The sequence below is a fragment of the Copadichromis virginalis genome, linkage group LG15, assembly GCF_057382275.1.
Source record: "Copadichromis virginalis isolate Kocher_CV1m ecotype Utaka linkage group LG15, C_Virginalis_male_GT1.1, whole genome shotgun sequence".
Lineage (NCBI taxonomy): Eukaryota > Metazoa > Chordata > Actinopteri > Cichliformes > Cichlidae > Copadichromis > Copadichromis virginalis.
In genome coordinates, this window is record NC_140632.1 from 27,586,814 (window position 1) to 27,608,976 (window position 22,163).

General features: G+C 46.0%; 1 protein-coding gene across 1 annotated transcript; it reads right to left on the bottom strand.

Annotated features, from left to right (window-relative positions):
- Positions 1-81: 81 nt before the first annotated feature.
- On the bottom strand, positions 82-21,501 carry LOC146692644 (creatine kinase B-type-like). The gene is made up of 8 exons (XM_085432781.1): positions 21,418-21,501; positions 19,762-19,975; positions 18,665-18,819; positions 17,644-17,776; positions 13,777-13,948; positions 835-958; positions 562-751; positions 82-485 (listed from the first exon to the last, which is right to left on the bottom strand). Exons 2-8 carry the CDS (start codon positions 19,952-19,954, stop codon positions 307-309), a joined length of 1,146 nt encoding a protein of 381 aa, XP_085288907.1. The 5' UTR covers positions 19,955-19,975; positions 21,418-21,501; the 3' UTR covers positions 82-306.
- Positions 21,502-22,163: the final 662 nt, after the last annotated feature.

The following is a 22,163-nucleotide window of genomic DNA, read 5'->3' on the forward strand; positions in this document are numbered from 1 at the left end:
GGATGTGATTGGTCGGTGACCGTCACATAGGTGTGGACTGTGAGAAGGTGTGTGCGTGAATGAAGACAGGTGAGCAGCAGCTGTGATAGTTTGGGCCACAGAGACTTTATTAGAGATTTCAGGTGTTAGGTGAGTCCAACAGGTGAGACAGGAAGTAGAAAACCCTTCACATGTTGGAAGACTGAGGTCTAACTGAACGGCTCTAAACATCCCACAGCATCAGGACGGTTTCTGATTGGTTATAGTGAATGGAAGGGGTGGTAGGTGAGGATGAGGGGGTGGGGCTAGAGGTTACAGTGAAACAGGTCACTTCTGTTCAGGCATCATGTCATCGATGCTCTCTCCGGCCTCCAGCCGCTTCTCCATCTCCACCAGCAGGTTAATGCCATCCACCACCATTTGCACCAGCTCCACCTCTGAGAAACCCAGGCGGTCCGCGTTGGAGATGTCAAAGACTCCACCCACTGCTGCAGTGTCCACACCACCTTAGACACAGACAGGAAGTGATGAATGAGACAGCGAGGACAGGTGTTCCTTCCCGTCTGCTGTGCGTGCTCCTACCTGTTCCTCGCTTCTGCAGCCGCAGCCTCTTCAAGATCTCGCCGAACTTCTCGTGCTTGCTCACGTTTGGCAGCTTGACGTGGACGCCAGCTCGCAGGCCGGTGCCCAGGTTGGACGGGCAGGTGAGGATGTAGCCCAGGTGCTCGTTCCACATGAATTCATGACCTCGCTCCTTAAACAGTTCCTCGATCTGCCAGAGAGAGAGGTGAGACAGGTTAGACGGCTTCAGGTGTGACACTATGGGGTGAGGGAAATAGGAAGTGGCGTGCTGACCTTGGTGAGGCCAGTGCAGAAGCGGGTGAACACCTCCCTCATGTTTCCTCCTTTCTGCATGCTGATGACACGCAGATGATCCTCCTCGTTCACCCAAACCAGGAATGTCTTATTGTCATTGTGCCTGCAGGTGAGTAAGGGGTTATTCTTCCATCCTTGAAAACTGCTTCTTTCACTCCAATTCTCAAAAAGCCTGGTGCAGATCCCAATAATTTTGATAATCTCTGCCCTGTATCAAACCTCACCTTTATTTTGAAAATCCTTGAGAAAGTTGTTGCCTTCCAGCTTCACTCATACCTCAATGACCATAATCTCTATGAAAAATTTCAGTCTGGTTTCTGCCCAAATCATGATACAGAAACGGCTTTGTTAAGGATTACTAATGACCTTCTGATGGCAGCTGACTCTGGTCTTTTAACCATCCTCATCCTTCTCGATCTTAGTCCGGCATTTGACACCGTTTCTCATAATATCCTCCTGAGCATAATTAGCATCCATTGGCATTAGTCACACCTCACTTGCCTGGTGCATCATATCTCTCAGTTTATCCAATTTAAATCACACTCTTCAAGTTTCTTTCCTGTTTCTGCTGGTGTGCCCCAGGATTCAGTATTAGGGCCCTTTTTCATTATCTACATGCTCTCTCTTGGCCAAATATTCCGAAAATATAATATCAATTTTCATTGTTATGCTGATGACACCCAGCTCTACATTTCCTCCAAACCTAATTCATCCCTTCCACCTAACTCGCTCTCGAACTGGAGATCAGATCATGGTTCTCCTTCAATTATCTCAAACTTAACAGTAATAAAACATAAGTTTTACTTGTTGGTAAAGCATCTATCTTAACCAAATCTCACACAGTTTCTCCATTAATATTGAAAATTCCCCCATCCTTCCTTCCCCACAGGTAAAAAGTTTGGGTTTCATACTCGACAGTACTCTCTCATTTCAGTCTCACATTAATTACATAACCTGGTCTGCATACTTTCACTTACATAACATTAATTGACTTCATCCCTTACTCCCCATGCGGATGCCATCCTTGTCCGTAGTCTTATTACTTCCCAGGTCAATTATTCCAACTCCCTTTTATTTGGTCTCCCCAACAAGTCCCTCCATAAACTTCAACTTTTTCAGAATACTCCAGCTCCAGGTCATAACTCATACTCCCATATTACCCCAATTCTTTAACAGCTTCACTGGTTGCCCAGGATAAATTTCAAAATCTTAGTTCTCACGTTTAAGTTTATTTATAACCTTGCCCCTCCTTATTTCTGTGATCTGCTTCATATCACCACTGTGCTGGTGTAGTTCTTCTTCCCAGCAGCAAGAGTCGCTACAGTTCTTTCATGCCAAGATTTGTTTGTTATTAGCTGTAGAGTTAGTAATGCAGCACACTTTGAGAAAAGACTGACTCAGCATGTTGTTCAGATAAACATCTGCATCCATCCTCTTCGTTGTTTTACAGAAAGCATCGCTTGTGAGTATTTAAGTTGAACAAGAGTTAATGCAACTATATTTGCTATTATTTATGCACTTTTATGGTTAAAGGTGTACTGTATTCAGATTTACTTTCTTTCCAATGTTAGCTAGTTTAGCCAACTGATTTGCATTATCGTGTGAATATATAGACTGAATATTGCTTATTCCTTCTGTTTGTAGTTTCACTCTGTTGATAATTGAAGGCAGCGTCAATAAAAGGGACGATACACCTGTCAGTTGTCGAGGAGTTTATCTACCTGCATAACTGTATCCAGTGTAGCAGTGAGGGCAGAATAACCACTGTTTCCCGCTCTCTGACATCTTCATCTGCCACTCATCTTGTTGTTCCTTCTGCTCGCCTTATCACTATGGGGCACAGAGCTTTCAGTCACTCTGCTCCTCGGCTCTGGAACTCACTTCCTTCAGCCTTCAGAAATATAGATTCCCTTCCCTTATTTAAGTCACAACTCAAAACCTACTTGTTTAAACTGGCTTACTCGCTTTAATACAGATTTTACTTGCTGTCAAATGTTGTTGTTTTTTTGTTTGTTTTTATTTGTTGTTTTTTGTAATTTAATTTATTAGAATCTATTTGAATCTACTGTTTTATTGGTAACTTTTTCTCTTTGACCTTGGGTTTTAGAAAGGCGCCCTCAAATAAAATGTATTATTATTATTTTTTTTTTAATTTTATTATTATAATGACAGGAAGTCCAAAGGCCAATGGGAAGTTGGCTTCAAGTTTTCTACACGTCTTGCCAAAACAAAAGCTTTTCTCTTGGAAACATCATGATTTAATTTCATTTTAACTCAGAGTCTCATCTTGGAATGATTTGGAATGTAACTCACAGAACCTGTCGACTTGGATGAGATTGCAGGAAGTGCACAATGCTGACTCGTTTTACGACTTTAAGTCTCTGAAGCCACTTTGGCATCGTTTAAAACCAGAGTTGGCAAAAGTACATTCTGTACTTAAGTAGAAGTATAGATACTTGTTCAATTCAATTCAATTCAGTTTTATTTATACAGCACCAAATCACAACAGTTGCCTCAAGGTGCTTTATATTGTAAGGTAGACCCTACAAAAATACATACAGAGACAAACCCAACAATCTTATGACCCCCTATGAGCAAGCACTTTGGCGGCAGTGGGAAGGAAAAACTTCCTTTTAGCATGAAGAAACCTCTGGCAGAACCAGGCTGAGGGAGGGGCAGCTATCTGCCGTGACCGGTTGGGGTGAGAGAAGGAAAGCAGGATAAAAGACATGCTGTGAAAGAGAGCCAGAGATTAATAATGACTAATAATTAATTGCAGAGTGTGAACTGAAGAAGACTGAAGAAGAAATACTCAATGCATCATGGGAATCCCCCAGCAGCCTACGTCTATTGCAACATAACTAAGGGAGGATTCAGGGTCACCTGATCCAGCCCTAACTATATGCTTTAGCAAAAAGGAAAGTTTTAAGCCTAATCTTAAAAGTAGAGATAGTCTATGTCTCTTGAATCTAATCTGGAAGCTGGTTCCACAGAAGAGGGGCCTGAAAACTGGAGGCTATGCCTCCCGGTCTACTCTAGGAACAACAAATAAGCCTGCAGTGTGAGAGCAAAGTGCTCTAATGGGGTGATATGGTACTATAAGGTCATTAAGATAAGATGGGGCCTGATTATTCAAGACCTTTTATGCAAGGAGCATGATTTTAAATCCAATTCTGGATTTAAGAGGGAGCCAATGAAGGGAAGCCAAAACAGGAGAAATATGCTCTCTCTTTCTAGTCCTTGTCAGTACTCTTGCTGCAGCATTTTGGATTAACTGAAGGCTTTTCAGGGTTTTTAGGACATCCTGATAATAATGAATTACAGTAGTCCAGCCTGGAAGTAATAAATGCATGAACTAGTTTTTCAGCGTCACTCTGAGACAGGATATTTCTAATTTTAGAGATATTTCGCAAATGGAAGAAAGCAGTCTTACATATTTGTTTAATATGTGCATTGAAGGACATGTCCTGGTCAAAGATTACTACAATGACAAGGTAATGAATACAGAGTAAGAATCTGGTTAGATACCATATTTCTAAGATTTTCAAGGCCATATATAATAACCTCAGTTTTATCTGAATTTAGAAGTAGAAAGTTAGAGGCCATCAAGGTCTTAACATTCCTGTAGTTTAACTAATTGGTGTGTGTTATCTGGCTTCATAGATAGATAAAGTTGGGTGTCATCTGCATAGCAGTGAAAATGTATGCTATGCTTTCTGATGATACAGCCTAGCACTGAACCCTGTGGAACTCCATAATTGACCATTTACACGAACAAATTGAAGTTTATTAGATAGATATAATACAAACCCCTGCAAACCAGCGCAGTACCTGTAATACCTACAGCATGGTCGACAGTATCGAACGCTGCACTGAGGTCTAGCAGGACAAGCACAGAGATGAGTCCACTGTCAGAGGCCATAAGAAGATCATTTGTAAACTTCACTAAAGCTGTTTCTGTGCTGTGATGAGCTCTGAAACCTGACTGAAACTCTTCGAATAAGCCATTCCTCTGCAGATGATCAAGTAGCTGTTTGACAACTACTCTTTCAAGAATTTTTTATATGAAAGGAAGGTTGGAGATTGGCCTATAATTAGCTAAGACAGCTGGGTCTAGAGATGGCGTTTTAAGTAAAGGTTTAAATACTGCCAGCTTGAAGGCCTGTGGTACATAGCCGATTATTAGGGATAGCTTGATCATATTTAATATTGAAGCATTAATTAATGGCAGGACTTCTTTGAGCAGGCTTGGGGTCTAAAAGGACACATTGATGGTTTTGAGGAAGTAATTACTGAAGTTAACTCGGAAAGAACAATTAGAGAAAAAGGCTCTAAATGAATATCAATGGTACTGTACGGTAGCTGTAGATAATGTTACATCTGTGAGATGATTATGAGTAATTTTTTCTCTAATGGCTAAAATTTTATTTGTGAAGAAGTTCATGAAGTCATTACTAGTTAACGTTAAAGGAATGGTTGTCACAAACAAGGATGCGGTGGACTCAAAAGCAGACTCAATTACTCGAACTATGTATAATTTATTAGAAGGAACAAAAACGTGAACAGAACTGGGTTTAACAGAAACCATTCGCAGAAACTAAGGGAAATCCGTGGGCGGGGAAACAGGCGTAGAGCACAGGGAGAACTCAAACGGGAACTTTCTGTAAACACAGGAGAAGGGTGTTACTGAGTGACAAACGAGTAAGGGACAGAGGTATGGAGTGCCAGTGGATAGTCTTGGGCTTACTTGGAGACCCTGGTTATTAAGCGGGGGAAAAGGCTGCCATGGGAGCATTCCAGAGAGGATCGAGAGTGTGGAGAGTCCGGTCCAGATTCCAAGGAGGTGGAGAGTATGGACTGAAGGGCAGGCTGAGGAGAAGTTGTGTATGTGGTCCTTGGGTTCCGAGGAGACGGAAAAACAGGATGGAGACGGAACCAGCACTACTGGTGAGTGCGACGGGTGATGAATCACAGATGGTAGCAGGACGAACTGGCGAGGAGTGGCAGGCAGTGCTGGCTTAAAAACCCTCTAGGTGGAGCCCCGGAGATTGAAAACAGGTGATGAGCTGGCCAACTCCACCCCAAAGGACGGATGACAGGAACCTGGACCATGCCTGACCAGACACTCCCACAGCATATGACAGTACCTCCCCCTCAAGGGTCACCACCCGGCGACCCCCTGGACCGGGCCCTGCGAGGGGAGGAGCGAAACGCAGCAATCAGGGACGGGTCCAGAATGAGCGACCGAGGAACCCAAGAACGCTCCTCAGGCCCATACCCCTCCCAGTCCACCAGGTACTGGACACCACGACCGCGGCGAAGACGTGAGAGAATTATGGGCGTATTCCACCCAAGGCAACTGAGACGACCAGGCAGCCGGGTTCTGAGATGAGACGCAGCGAAGAGCGGATTCCAACTCCTGGTTCAAACGTTCAGTCTGGCCATTGGTCTGCGGATGGAAACCAGAACTCAAGTTGGCTTTGGCACCCAGGGCTGTACAGAAGGCCCTCCACACTCCGGAGACAAACTGAGGCCCCCTGTCAGACACAATTTCCGAGGGTATGCCATGAAGTCGGAATACATGGTCCATAAGGATCTGGGTGGTCTCAGCAGCCGTCGGCAGCTTGTCTAGGGCTACGAAATGAGCTGCTTTGGAAAACCGATCGACTATGGACAGAACCACCGTCTTCCCCGAAGAAGCCGGGAGGCCGGTAACAAAATCCAAGGCGATATGAGACCAAGGCCTATGCGGAGTACTAAGCGGTCGGAGTAAGCCAGACGGGGGCCGATTGGAGGACTTATTACGGGCACAAACAGAACAGGCAGCCACATAAGCCTTCACATCCTTGTCCATGGAACGCCACCAGAAATACCTCTTCAACAGAGCCGTGGTCCTACTCACTCCCGGGTGGCAAGTAAACCGGGCTGTATGGACCCAATGGATCACAGCCGACCGGGTGGCAGAGGGTACAAAACGCCGACCGGGTGGGCCAGTTCCTGGATCGGTGTCTTCTCGTAGTCCTTGGCGTATGGCCTCCTCCATATCCCAGGTGAGGGAGCCAATTCTGCAGGTGGAAGGGAGAATGAGCTCAGGGTCCCGGGAGTCCAAGTCCGAGGAGTACTGGCGAGACAGGGCATCGGGTTTAAGATTTCTGGAACCCGGGCAATAGGAAATGTCAAAATTAAATCGGGCAAAGAAAAGGGACAACCGAGCCTGGCGGGAGTTCAGTCTTTTAGCCGATCTGAGATAAGTCAGATTCTTGTGATCTGTCCAGATGATAAACGGATGTTCCGTCCCCTCCAGCCAGTGGCGCCACTCCTCCAAAGCCAAATTAATGGCCAGGAACTCCCTATCCCCAACGTCATAATTCCGTTCGGCAGGAGAAAGGCGCCGAGAAAAGTAGGCGCAGGGTTGGAGCTTGCCACGAGGACCAGAACGCTGAGACAGCACAGCCCCCACCCCCACGCTCGAAGCATCAACCTCCACCACGAACTGCTTACTTGTGTCAGGATGGACCAAAACAGGAGCCGAAGAAAAAAGCCGTTTGAGCGTGGCGAAGGCCGAGTGAGCCTCGGGAGACCAAACGAAGGGGACCCGGGAGAAAGTAAAGCGGGTGAGAGGCGCAGCCACCCGTCTGTAGTCCCTGACAAAGCGCCTGTAGAAATTCGCAAAGCCAAGGAACTGCTGCAGCTGTCTGCGTGAATCAGGAACGAGCCACTCCACCACTGCCTTAACCTTTACAGGGTCCGTCTTCACCTGCCCTTCCGCCAGTAGGTAGCCCAGAAATGAGATAGACGAGACGTGAAAGTCACACTTCTCGGCCTTCACATAAAGGAGTCTGCGCTGCGGGACTGTTTTGATCACGCGGACTGAGAAATGTTTCACGTGGCCGCCAGAGACATTGATGAATACACAGACTCAGTCTGTGGATTTATCAGGAAATGCGTGGAAGATGTCGTCCCATCCAGAACAGTCAAATCCTTCCCAAATCAAAAACCCTGGATTAACGGAGATGTTCGCGCGGCACGGAACACCGCCTTTGCCTCCGCGAACACATCGGACTACAAACACGCACATTACCAACTCCGGAAGACGATCAAAGCAGCCAAACGTGAGTACAGGGACAGGGTGGAGCAACAGTTTGACAACCCTCGGAGTATGTGGCAGGGACTAAACACGATCACAGACTTTAGAGGGAAAACCAGCACACCGCAGACCACGGCCTCTCTGTGTGAGGATCTAAACGTATTCTACGCTAGATTCGACACAGCGAACACCATGAGACCGGACAGTGTGCGCACCGCGGATGACGTCAGTGCGCACACTGTGTCTGAGGAGGATGTGCGGAAGTGCTTCAGGAAGGTGAACGCACGCAAAGCTACTGGTCCGGACGGGATTCCCGGCCGCGTCCTCAGGTCACGCGCGGCTCAGCTGGCTGGAGTGTTCACGCACATCTTCAACCTTTCCCTCTCTCTGTCTGTAGTCCCAGCCTGCTTCAAAATGGCCACCATCGTCCCTGTACCCAAATCCTCCACCATCTCCTCATTGAACGACTGGCGACCTGTAGCCCTGACCCCCATCGTAAGCAAATGCTTCGAGAAGCTGGTCAGGGACTTCATCTGCTCTGCACTACCCGACTCACTGGACCCTCTACAGTTTGCATACCGCCACAACAGGTCCACTGATGATGCCATAGCCCTGACACTACACACTGCCCTGTCACACCTGGAGAAGAGAGACACGTATGTGAGGATGCTGTTTGTAGATTACAGCTCAGCATTCAATACCATCGTTCCCTCGAAGCTGGACAGGAAACTGCAGGATCTAGGACTGAGCAGCTCCCTCTGCAGCTGGATCCTTAGCTTCCTGTCTGACAGACGCCAGGTGGTCAGACTGGGCAGCATCACCTCATCCCCCATCACACTGAACACTGGTGCTCCACAGGGGTGTGTACTGAGCCCTCTCCTGTACTCACTCTACACCTACGACTGCACAGCCACTAACAGCTCCAACATCATTGTGAAGTTTGCGGCCGACACTACAGTGGTGGGTCTTATCACCAACGGTGATGAGACGGCTTACAGGGAGGAGGTCAGCGCCCTGACCCACTGGTGTCAAGACAACCATCTCACCCTCAACGTCGCAAAGACAAAGGAGTTGATAGTGGACTTCCGGAGGTGCAGAGAAGTACACACCCCCATCACCATCAACGGCGCTGCTGTGGAGAGAGTGAGCAGCTTCCGGTTCCTTGGAGTACATCTGGCTGAGGATCTTACGTGGTCAGTACACACAAACAAAACAGTGAAGAAGGCGCAGCAGCGCCTCTTCTTTCTCAGGAGACTGAAAAGATTCGGCATGAGCCCCCGCATCCTCAGGACCTTCTATCACTGTGCCATTGAGAGCATCCTCACTGGATGCATCACCACCTGGTATGGCAACAGCACCGCCTACAACTGCAAAGCTCTCCAGCGAGTAGTGCGGTGCTCTGAACGGATAATTGGAGGTGAACTTCCCTCCCTCCAAGACATCTACAGGAAGCGCTGCCTGAGGAAAGCGGGGAGGATCATCAAGGACTCCAGTCACCCCAGCCATAAACTGTTCAGACTGCTTCCATCAGGAAGGAGGTTCTGCAGCATCCGGTCCCGTACCAGCAGACTGAGAGACAGCTTTTTCCATCAGGCCATCAGACTGCTGAACACGTCATAGACACCTCAGCTTCACTACTGGAACTTCAACATTATGCACTCCACACTGTATACAAATGCCACTTGTTTTGCACATATTCAACTCTGTATATTTTATATATTTTATTATTATTATTATTTATTTATTTTTTTTACTATTTAATTTGTAAAAATGTGTGTACACACACACACACACACACACAGGAAAATATTTAGTATACACATCCAGAAATGCATACACTATTATATATTGTACATATATTTATTAGTTTCAGGTTGGCCATTCTTGTATTTTGCTCGTTTGTGTTGTTGTGTTTGCACATCTCTGTTGCTTGTGGGGCTCGCACACAAGAATTTCACTCGCATGTGCTGTGCCAGTGTGCCTGCACATGTGATGTGACAATAAAAGTGATTTGATTTGATTGGATTGATTTGATTAAAGACGGTTCTCCAACAGTCGCTGCAGCACACTCCGGACATGCACCTGATGCTCCTCGAGGGATCGAGAAAAGATCAAAATATCATCCAGGTAAACAAACACGAAAACATTCAGGAAATCCCGGAGCACGTCATTCACTAGTGCCTGGAAGACTGCAGGGGCATTGGTGAGGCCAAACGGCATTACCAGGTATTCAAAATGCCCCAGAGGAGTGTTAAAAGCAGTCTTCCACTCGTCATCCTCCCTTATGCGGACAAGGTGGTATGCGTTCCTCAAGTCCAGCTTGGAGAAGACAGTGGCACCGCGGAGGGGTTCGAAAGCAGAGTTGATCAAAGGTAGGGGATACTTGTTCTTAATTGTGATCGCATTAAGTCCCCTGTAATCGATGCACGGCCGGAGCGATGAATCCTTCTTAGACACAAAAAAGAAACCGGCGGCCACCGGTGAGGAAGAAGGACGAATGAGACCGGCTGCTAGCGAGTCCTGGATGTACTTCTCCATAGCCCCCCTCTCCGGACGGGACAGGTTATAAAGACGGCTGGAGGGCAAAGGAGCACCAGGGAGAAGATCAATGGCACAATCATAAGGTCGATGAGGAGGCAGCGACTGAGCCCTGTCCTTACTGAACACCTCTCGTAGATCATGATATTCAGGAGGGACAGAGGTAAGGTCAGGGGGGGAGACAACCAATGGAGGAGAAACAGAAGCCCCCGAGGGCAAGGCTGACTTTAAACAGTTGGCGAGACAAAACAGACTCCAACTCGCCACTCTCTTCCCTGTCCAGTCAATGTGTGGATTGTGCTTCTGCAACCACGGAAAACCAAGGATCACTGGCACGTCAAGGGAAGAGGTGGTAAAAAAGAGTTATGTCCTCCTGATGGTTACCTGACGTGACTAACTTGACAGGTGATCATCGCGAATACCTCATTATTCAAAGCGGCGGCCGGGATCGGAGGCTCGAGCTGAATGAGGGGCAAATTCAATGATTTAGCAACCGCAGCGTCTATCAAATTTTGCTCTGACCCGGAGTCAACGAGAGCACGAAAAGAATGAGCCTTAGTACCGGACATCAACGAAACCGAAAGCAAAAAACGGGGTTTATCACTCTTAAAAACATTGCCCACCCGTAACCCCGGACTTACCGGCGGGCCACGCCTTTTGGCCGGACCGGGCAAACAGTGAGGCGATGGCCGCTTCGTCCGCAGTAGAAGCACTCTCCGGCTCGGAAACGCCGCTCCCGCTCCTCAGGAGTGAGCCGAGCGCGGCCGATCTGCATAGGCTCAGGGGAAGGAGAGCGAGGACGGACGGATGATGTCACCGGAAGCGACGGGGGTAACGCCGAAACGGCCACGGGTCGAAACAGAGACGGAGAGGGCTTGGACCGCCTCTCAGCGTCTCTTTCCCTCAGTCGACTATCGATCCTGAGAGCGAGAGAGGCGAGCACTTCGAACGTGGCCAGCTCGTCGTGCACAGCCAGCTGATCCTTCATCTGTTCGGAAAGGGACGCTAGGAAAATTCCCCCGCAGCGCGGCGTCTGGCCAACCCGCTTCCACAGCAGCAGTGCGGAACTCAATCGCGTATTCTGCAACGCTGCGTTTTCCCTGACGGAGTCCCAACAGCCTCTTAGCCGCAGTACCCTCAGAGATCGGGTGAGCGAACGTAGCCTTGAATTCCTTGAGGAAGTCCTCATAGGAACACGAGGCAATCGGAGGGGAGGGGAAGAGATGCCCCGATAAGCCGATTCTATCGCAGGATGCGCAACGGCGGGCGCAGGCAACGGTCCCGGCTGGCTGGGGAGAACGGGTGGATTAGACTCCCTGAGTTCCGAAAACCGGGTAAGTAACTCTTCCTGTTTTTCACTGATAGCATTACATTGGTCCATTAAGGACGTCAAGGTCTGTTCATGCCGTCCTAACATGTTTATTTATGGCGGCGCGAATTGGGTCCGCTGAGTCCATTAGTGGCCAGTTCGTTCTGTCACAAACAAGGATGCGGTGGACTCAAAAGCAGACTCAATTACTCGAACTATGTATAATTTATTAGAAGGAACAAAAACGTGAACAGAACTGGGTTTAACAGAAACCATTCGCAGAAACTAAGGGAAATCCGTGGGCGGGGAAACAGGCGTAGAGCACAGGGAGAACTCGAACGGGAACTTTCTGTAAACACAGGAGAAGGGTGTTACTGAGTGACAAACGAGTAAGGGACAGAGGTATGGAGTGCCAGTGGATAGTCTTGGGCTTACTTGGAGACCCTGGTTATTAAGCGGGGGAAAAGGCTGCCATGGGAGCATTCCAGAGAGGATCGAGAGTGTGGAGAGTCCGGTCCAGATTCCAAGGAGGTGGAGAGTATGGACTGAAGGGCAGGCTGAGGAGAAGTTGTGTATGTGGTCCTTGGGTTCCGAGGAGACGGAAAAACAGGATGGAGACGGAACCAGCACTACTGGTGAGTGCGACGGGTGATGAATCACAGATGGTAGCAGGACGAACTGGCGAGGAGTGGCAGGCAGTGCTGGCTTAAAAAACCTCTAGGTGGAGCCCCGGAGATTGAAAACAGGTGATGAGCTGGCCAACTCCACCCCAAAGGACGGATGACAGGAACCTTGACCATGCCTGACCAGACACTCCCACAGCATATGACAATGGTTGGCTTAACAGTGCTCTGACTTTTTTTCAGCCTGGCTACAGTGCTGAAGAGAAACCTAAGGTTGTTCTTATTTTCTTCAATCAGTGATGACCAGATGTTCTAGCTTTACGGAGGGCTTTCTTATAAAGCAATAAACTATTTCTCCAGGCTAAATGATGATCTTGTAAATTTGTGACATGCCATTTCCTCTCCATCTTACAAGTTATCTGCTTTAGGCTATGTGTTTGAGAATTACACCAGGGAGTCAAGTATTTCTAATTTGAGACCATATTTTTCACAGGAGCAACAGTATCTATTGTCATACGTTGTGAGAAGGTAAAATTATTAACAAGATAATCAACCTCTATTTGAGCAGCGTTCAGGTAGCTGCTCTGCTCTGTGTTGGTACAGGTCATTGAAGATGATAACAGTGGGTGGATTATATTCTCAAACTTAGTTACAGCACTTTCAGAAAGACATCTACTGTGATGAAGTCTACTCTCCAATGCTGTGTAATCAATTATTGTAAATTTAAATGTTATCAGGAAATGATAAGAGGAGAGAGGATTTTCAGGAAACACTGCTCAATGTTCAGTTTATATGCCATATGTTAAAACAAGATCTAGGGTGTGACTAAAGTGGTGGTTGGATTCTTTGAAATGAAATGAAGCCGTCTACAGGGGTGGATGTGGTGGTTGGGTGGATGTTCAGTGAGCTTGACACTACGACCAAGGACTGCTGCGATTCTTTATTCCATGAGCAAACTGATGTTTATTCCTTATTTCTGGTCACTTTTTTTTTTTATTAATCTTTCCAACTTTTACCTCTATTCAATCAGACTCACCTTTTTTTTATTACACCTACATCTGTTTTTATGAATGTATGAATCTTCCATTCTGAGACAGTACATTTTGTTCTGAACTTTGACCTCAACTCGGTTTTTTTTTTTATTCTGTCTCTCATTACAGTTATTTTTATACTGGTGTTTGTTCAGAAAAAGGACATATTTGAGACGCTCTAGCTCAAAGTTTATTCTCTCTCAGCATTTCTTCATTCTGTTAGAATCAGGTTAATTTAAATCAATTTCTGGCTTTGGAGTCATATTTTTCCAAACCAATACTTCATTATACCCCCCCACCCCTGCACCTCCACTTGTAGGGTTACATACTGACCAGATGCCACGGCCATCGGGCCAATCGCGGGCCATGCCGGACGCCAGCAGCAGCGGGGACACAGGCTTATCAAACAGGAAGTGGTCATCAATGAGTTGCTGCTGCTCCTCCTCGGTCATGTTCTTCAGAGCATAGTACTTCCCCTTCAGGTCTCCTTCCAAGGAGGCCAGAGCTGCAGCCACCACACAGTAGGTCAAAGGTCAGAGGTACACATAAACCCTACTTCAGGATGACAGGTGAGCAAACAGGAAGTGGTGTCAACTGAACTAGATAGAGCTGTTTCACAGAATCACTTTTAATGGGACAGGTATTGACTTTCAAAATAAAAGCAAATTAAAGGTTTAATTGTTTCACTAAAGGTGACCAGGAAGTTTCACCCCCCTTTAGATTTCACCCCCTTTTAGATATCAAATCATATGAAGTTTCCTGCCAGCATCTCTCATTAATTACATTTTATTTTTACCCATCATACCTGAACGTTACCTATAAAAAAGTCACCTTTACTCTGATGAGTGTCTTGACTTTCTACAGGAAAACAGAGTACCAGTTCCTCACACTTTGATGCAGAGATACCTGAGCAGCCTGAACTGTTTAGGTGGTCAGGAGTCGGCCTGACAGCTGAGGAAATCATACAGAGATCACATGATCATTCTGAGACCCGCATTTCTGTGGGTCTTAGAATGGCTCAGTTAAATGTCTCCTGGTTCCTGAGGTCTTTAAAAGCAGGTGTGGAACTAGCTCAGACAGCAGGGTGCAGCAGAATCTCAGGTCTGCCGGCTTTAACCGGTAGTCGCATTTGAATATGAAAGACAGGCTTTAAATGGCGAGCTGTCGGTCTCATTAGCAGTCTCAGCAGGACGGCTCTCAGCTCGGGGTTATGTAAGAGTTTGATCTGCTGCTGCGTTCACTGACACACTCGATGAGGCATCATGGGAAGTATCTAAATAAAGACTTATCCTCTTCAGCTGCAGACCCAGCTGAATGAAGCCCGACTGACGAGAGTTTGTACCTCACCTACCTCAGCAGGACCACAAGAAACTGCTGCATCAGACGGTCCCTAAATGCACCACCACAGTTTAAACTCAAAGTGAATTTAACAAACAATAAAAACCTGATTTAGAATCCGTTTGTTCTCATTTTACTCTAAAACTGACATCAGCATCAGTGTTCATAGCCTGTACTCACTACAGCCTGTACATCTATAGTTATAGAATATTCACAACATACTTCATACCGTGTACATTATAACATACCATAATAGACCCATTTCTGTAATATACTTACATATCTATATTATTGTTAATATATATTGTAATATATCTATATCACTAAAGCACTTCTGGATGGATGCAAACTGCATTTCGTTGCCTTGTACTTGATTAAGCCATGCAGGTCTAAGTACACGCGGCCGGTACAGTGAAACTGCGAATGTGATGAATTCTTAAAGTTGAATAAAGTTGAATTCTTCATGTGATGAAGTATTCAACTTTATTGTCATTGCACATGACAATAAAGTTGAATTCTATTCTAGTGTGATGGACGGTGCTCTGAAATGCTCAGACAGACGCTCCCTCTCTGAGTCTGACCTTTTTTTTACGTCCTTCCCAAAGCTGAACAAACAAAACAGGAAGTGTTGAGTTTCAGTCAGATGCTCGAGTCTGTAAATGCTGCATTTTAAATGAGTTAAAGGTCTGTTTCCGTTCGTTCTCCAGCTTTTTCCTCAGGTCAGTTACATAATGGCGCTAAACGCTGCAATATCTCCCGATGAATATGAAGCAGCATTTTTTTTTTTTTTTAATATAAAAACCTCGATCCTGAGCTCAAGTTTGTTAAAAAAAAAAAAAAAAAAAAAATATATGTGCATATATTTTGTTTGTTTTGTTAAGTTCAGGTTTACACATGTAGTTCCCAATTTTAGATTAGTGTTAATTAAAAATCTTTGTTATTTGGAGCAGATCAGATCTCTAAAAAACACACTACAGTATGCTTCAGCATTTTTCTTTACATGAAGGTTTTAGTGACATTTTGGTTTAAGAAGGAGGGACAAACCTGAATTTTCAGGTCAGAAGGTCAGGCTCTGCTAGGAACATAACTTTGACTGAAGGACATACTTTAGCTTCAATGAGCGAAGAATGACAGTGATCTACAGTAGAAGTGCTGACAGTGAGGTATAATACAGCAGTCTGCAGGCAGGGGGCAGAGTGATGATGCTACAGTGGGGCAAAAAAGTATTTAGTCAGCCACCGATTGTGCAAGTTCCCCCACTTAAAATGATGACAGAGGTCAGTAATTTGCACCAGAGGTACACTTCAACTGTGAGAGACAGAATGTGAAAAAAAAAAAAAAAAAAAAAAATCCATGAATTCACATGGTAGGATTTGTAAAGAATTTATTCGTAAATCAGGGTGGAAAATAAGTATTTGGTCACCTCAAACAAGGAAAATCTCTGGCTCTCACAGACCTGTAACGTCTTCTATAAGAAGCTTTTCTGTCCCCCACTCGTTACCTGTATGAATGGCACCTGTTTGAACTCATCATCTGTATAAAAGACACCTGTCCACAGCCTCAAACAGTCAGACTCCAAACTCCGCCATGGCCAAGACCAAAGAGCTTTCGAAGGACACCAGGAAAAGTATTGTAGACCTGCACCAGACTGGGAAGAGTGAATCTACAATAGGCAAGCAGCTTGGTGTGAAAAAATCAACTGTGGGAGCAATCATCAGAAAATGGAAGACATACAAGACCACTGATAATCTCCCACGATCTGGGGCTCCACGCAAGATCTCATCCCGTGAGGTCAAAATGATCATGAGAACGGTGAGTAAAGATCCCAGAACCACACGGGGGGACCTGGTGAATGACCTGCAGAGAGCTGGGACCAAAGTAACAAAGGTCACCATCAGTAACACACTACAACGGCAGGGAATCAAATCCCGCAGTGCCAGACGTGTTCCGCTGCTGAAGCCAGTGCATGTCCAGGCCCGTCTGAAGTTTGCCAGAGAGCACATGGATGATACAGCAGAGGATTGGGAGAATGTCATGTGGTCAGATGAAACCAAACTAGAACTTTTTGGTATAAACTCAACTCGTCGTGTTTGGAGGAAGAAGAATACTGAGTTGCATCCCAAGAATACCATACCTACTGTGAAGCATGGGGGTGGAAACATCATGCTATGGGGCTGTTTTTCTGCCAAGGGGACAGGACGACTGATCCGTGTTAAGGACAGAGTGAATGGGGCCATGTATCGTGAGATTTTGGCCAAAACCTCCTTCCATCAGTGAGAACTTTGAAGATGAAACGAGGCTGGGTCTTCCAACATGACAATGATCCAAAACACACCGCCCGGGCAACAAAGGAGTGGCTCCGTAAGAAGCATTTGAAAGTCCTGGAGTGGCCTAGCCAGTCTCCAGACCTCAACCCCATAGAAAATCTGTGGCGGGAGTTGAAAGTCCGTGTTGCTCGGCGACAGCCCCAAAACATCACTGCTCTCGAGAAGATCTGCATGGAGGAATGGGCCAAAATACCAGCTACTGTGTGTGCAAACCTGGTAAAGACCTATAGTAAACGTTTGACCTCTGTTATTGCCAACAAAGGTTATGTTACAAAGTATTGAGTTGTATTTTTGTTATTGACCAAATACTTATTTTCCACCCTGATTTACGAATAAATTCTTTACAAATCCTACCATGTGGATTCATGGATTTTTTTTTTCACATTCTGTCTCTCACAGTTGAAGTGTACCTCTGGTGCAAATTACTGACCTCTGTCATCATTTTAGGTGGGGGAACTTGCACAGTCGGTGGCTGACTAAATACTTTTTTGCCCCACTGTACATGCGGCAGAAGATACAGGAAGTGACCTCGTACTTTCAATGGAGAGGTTCTCAATAGTGCGTCGCTCTCCACGGCTGCAGTGTGGCGGCAGACAGAAGCCACGAATGCTGCGTCCTGTGCGAACCCGAGAGCTGAGCACATAGTTTGGATCCAGATCATCTCCACCCTGAAACACAAAGGAGACACAAGAACAGGAGGGTCAGAGTCCATCAATGCCCACCCTTCAGAGGTCACCACCACCCTCAGCTGACACACCAAAACCAAATCATTGAGCCTTACAGCCAATAAAGAGTTTAAGAGTCACTTGTTGTTGGGTAGGACTTCATGTCTGGGCTAAACACATCACATGCAAGAATTCAGTACCCTAGTGAATAATCAGTTCTGTGGAAAATAGCATCACCAATGCTCAAAGATCTCAGACTCCTGTGTGCTGATGGCCCAGGTTGGTAGTTTTACCTGTGATGAGCTCAGGGAGCAGCTGCCTCATCTGCATGCTGAAACAGACTGATTCCAGACCTGATGTTAAACCTTTCAGCAACTCACAGGTTTGAATTTAGGTTATTACTGCCTGACAGTTTAATGCCAATAAAGCTGCAGCTGAAAGAATAAAACTGTCTCCAGAGCTCTGTCCTGCTGATGGGCAGTGATGCTGAGGCTGTGATTTTCAGTCTGAATTGGATTTTAAATTCCTCAGAATTATGCAGCCCTACACCTGTCCATGTTAGTGATTATGAATCTGCTGCGAACTCCGACAATTTCATGTGGACACAAAGTTTTGACAATGCTGTGATTGGTTTTTGGCGTGAATCCTTTCGTGTTTGGTTTGTCTGTTTGAAATAGCTCCAGGACAGCTCTGAGATTAGAGCATTACATCTGAATGAGCATGTCTTCTGTAACAGGTGTGTTCACCTGTCCTTGACATTAAGTGTATGTACCGTAATGATTGTATTTAAATCGGTTTGTCCTGAATGTTTTTTCCGCTTGAGGCTCTGGTCATGAATTCCATAAATAATGAGATGTGTTTGAACTGGCTTCAGGTGAGTTGATCGTTTACCTGGAGGTTGTCAGGGTTCAGGTCCGTCTTGTGTTTGTCTGTTGGTTTGTATCCTCCATGGCGGTCTTCGATCACTGGATCCATCAGGTCTTTAAACACTTCATACGTCTCCTCGTCTCCAGCCACACAGCCCACAGTCATGATAAACGGATGACCTGTAAGGGGAAAGGATGGACAGTCACTTCCCCTTGTCACAGCCAACATCTATGGGCCTTAAAATGACTTTTTTTGACTTCAGAGAGAAAACCTAAACATGACGGAGTGTGCCAATGGGTTTGTTTGGTCTGTTTCACAATTTCCTTGTAGGATAGTGTGTTATGGTCTTTAACGCACTAAGAGGAGCTAAATGAACTAAGGAGGATTAGAAGAGGATCAGGTGGTTGGACTGAAGGTCAATACTATGTCCTGCCCTTGGGTGGGAATTATAGACCAAAAATTACCTTGATCTAATGAGTCTATCCAATTAAAGAGTTTATTATTAACAGAATCTCTCAATGTGAAGGTGACAAACACGCAAAGTTACATGTCTGGTGAAGGCTTAACTGGCTTATGTAAGAGCCAGACCAGCATCGGATAGAGGCTTGGTTCCTATTCTGAAGGTTATTGGACTAGGCTGAAGTTGTCTTACTTTGAGGAAGAGTTACTTGGACAAGGAGGTGGATCAAGGGTCTTAAGGATGTTTTGGAGAAATGGAACATGGTACAAGTGTCCAAGGGTGGAGTTGTTTAGTTGTTTAGTTGTTTATTTGGTCAGGTTTTTAGGGAGATGTTAACATATATGCCAAATCAGTCGCCTTGGCACAATTAGCTGGTCTGGAGGAGATTTGTCTTATTTTGAGAGGAATTACCAGCACCTTGGTAAGGGGCTGTTTAAGGAGGAGGATGGTGCTTTGGGAATGGGGTACCTGGTTATTCTGAAGGTTGAATTGTGTTGGAAGAGAGGTACACAGTTTTTAGGGAGCCATTTATGTGTGACCGTTTGATGAAGGAGTGTCTACCTGGCACTGATGATAAAGTTATCTGGTTTAGGACTTGTTACCTTTGTTTGAGTTCAAGAATAGAGTTTGAGCTCTTAATGCTGACTGTGGGAGGGGTTACCTGGGTTGTCAACGCCAGTCTGGATGACATCGTCCAGGGTGAATCCGCTGGGCGTCTCCTTGTCCCTCAGGTTGGCGTACATTTCGGACGTGAGCACCTTGGCCATGTGGTTGTTGTGCTGGCTGAGGTCGGGGTACTCCTGCTCCGCCGTGTACTTCAGCTTCAACTTGTTGTGGGTGTTTCCAAAAGGCATGATGACGTCCGGGCTGCTCGCCTGCCGCAAAGCCATCGGTTACAGTCAAAGTGTTCAATAACACAGCATTACAGCATCAAACAGTTTATGTATTTGCACGTTAATCTATCTCAGACACAGAAACCGATCGCTTACAGCACTTTCCTAAACAAGTTATTGCTAAATTTGTACTGACAATAAAACTTTTACACTAAAGTTCAGTCAGTAAAAGGAGGCTGGTCACAAAGATGAAGAAACTCAGGCATGCATTTGATAACTTCTGGAAGATTTCTGGATGTGATTTGAATTTTGAATATTCATGTATTCATGTACATGTTGCTGCTAGTAAAACATTGACTCAATGAAATACACTTGATTGTTTTTGATAGGAAAGGCCAATAAAGAGGCCCATTTTCTCCACAAACCTGGTCTGAGGGTGCTGGGTCAGACTCTTCCCACTGAGGCCACTTTTTGTGGGTTTTATGGTCATGTGATCACATTTATATTGATTCTTATGAAAACATCACAATTAAAATGGAAATGTGATGAACAAAAACATGCCTTTAATGCCTTTAAATGTGACACAGTTTACTGATCAATTAAAATGATTGCTCAAACTGCCTGAGCTCTGGTCAGTCGCTGATGAAGCAAAGTCAAATGGTGAAAAACTCAGATGCTGACTCTGCAAAAATCTTTGCGACATCAGATTTTTTTTCTGCAAACTTTTAGAAACGCCTCAAACCCTCCAATCAGGTTATAAATTATCAACAACCTGATTGGATTAAGGAGCTTCTGATCTTTACTGTAACTCTCACAATTGCAGTAAAAGTACTCTGTTACTTTCCATTGGCTGCATTTATGCAGAGTGCAGACAGGATCCTGGCTCGGTATGGTTCGCTCCGGTTCGCTCCAGATCATTAAGGCCGCGGTCACCTTCAGCTCCTCACTGCGCGCACAGAATCGACTAAATCGGACCGGTTCTGACTGGCTAGAACTCTGCAGGGCTGAGTGACGTCATCAGCTCCAAAAAGCCGTGAAAATGAGGCGGAGCATACGCGCACTGTTTGAAGGTTAGACTGCTTAATGTGCACAGGCAGAGCTGCAGTCTCCGGCTGCACCGGTTCAGGAGGAATTGTATGATATTTGGAGGCTGTTGTTGAAGCTGCGCGCGCACAGTAGCAGTCCTGCAGATGAATCAGCTGACCCTAAATACCACCACGGTAAAGAAGCTTTGTGCGCGCGGGCGATGCTGACTGCGCAACACCTGCACGCAGGACGGAGCGCAAGGTCGTTAGCGCGCGCTCACACACACAAAGACACACACACGCAGTCTGCAGCAGCCTCCCCGTGCGTGTGTTTGTTTCTTTGTTCTTTGACCCTCCATCTCCTTCTGACCGCGCGCCCCTTCCGACTCGTTCCTCCTGCCCTGATGCACGGCTGTATGAATGTGCTCTGCTGTAATTAGTCGGCTCGGATGCTCATACCTGTGGTTCGGTGTGCGGGATGCGGCTCTGGAGCGGGTCCGTGCTGCTGCTGCGGATTAAAGCGGCTCGCAGCCTTTTATACTCGCCCCCAGATCCTCATTGGCTCCTATTTACAGTCCATTCATTCCATTGGGCACAGACCCGCCGAGGGTCACGTGGTTGTCTCTCACCCCCCCCCCCCCCCCTCTCTCTCTTTCTCTTTGTCCCCATCCTGCTACAGTTCCTTTGAGCCAGGCCTGTCAGGACTCAGCAGGTGTGAGTTTAGCCCACCATCTTTCATGTGTATATGTGCGTCCCCCAAACGCACGTTCTCTTTTTGGTCTCCTTGTTTTTCACTCAGTGATCTGTCACTAGTTAGCTAACATAAACCAATGAAAGTCTCTTAGCAGAAAACGGCCAACAAACCCAGTGACGTCACGTTCTGTACTGTCACAAGATGGCGCTAAACCATTGTACATGTACAATGACAATAAAGAGCTATTCTATATTATTCTATTCTATCATCGTCATCATCATCACAACAGCATCATCATCTTCATCACATCATCATCACAATCATCACATTGACATCAACATCACCACCATAATCACATCATCATCATCACAATAATCACATCAACATCATCATCACCACCATCATCGCATCATCATCATCAAATCGACATCATCAACACAACCATCATCACATCATCATCATCAAATCGACATCATCAACACCACTATCATCACATTATCATCATCACCAT

Coding starts and splice junctions, on each gene's coding strand:
- LOC146692644 (XM_085432781.1), bottom strand. CDS start 19,954: ATGCCTTTTGGAAACACCCACAACAAGTTGAAGCTGAAGTACACGGCG. Junction 13,949..17,643: donor TGAGAACCTCTCCATTGAAA/GTACGAGGTCAC, acceptor TGGTGGCTGCAG/CTCTGGCCTCCTTGGAAGGA. Junction 486..561: donor GCTGCAGAAGCGAGGAACAG/GTAGGAGCACGC, acceptor TCTGTGTCTAAG/GTGGTGTGGACACTGCAGCA.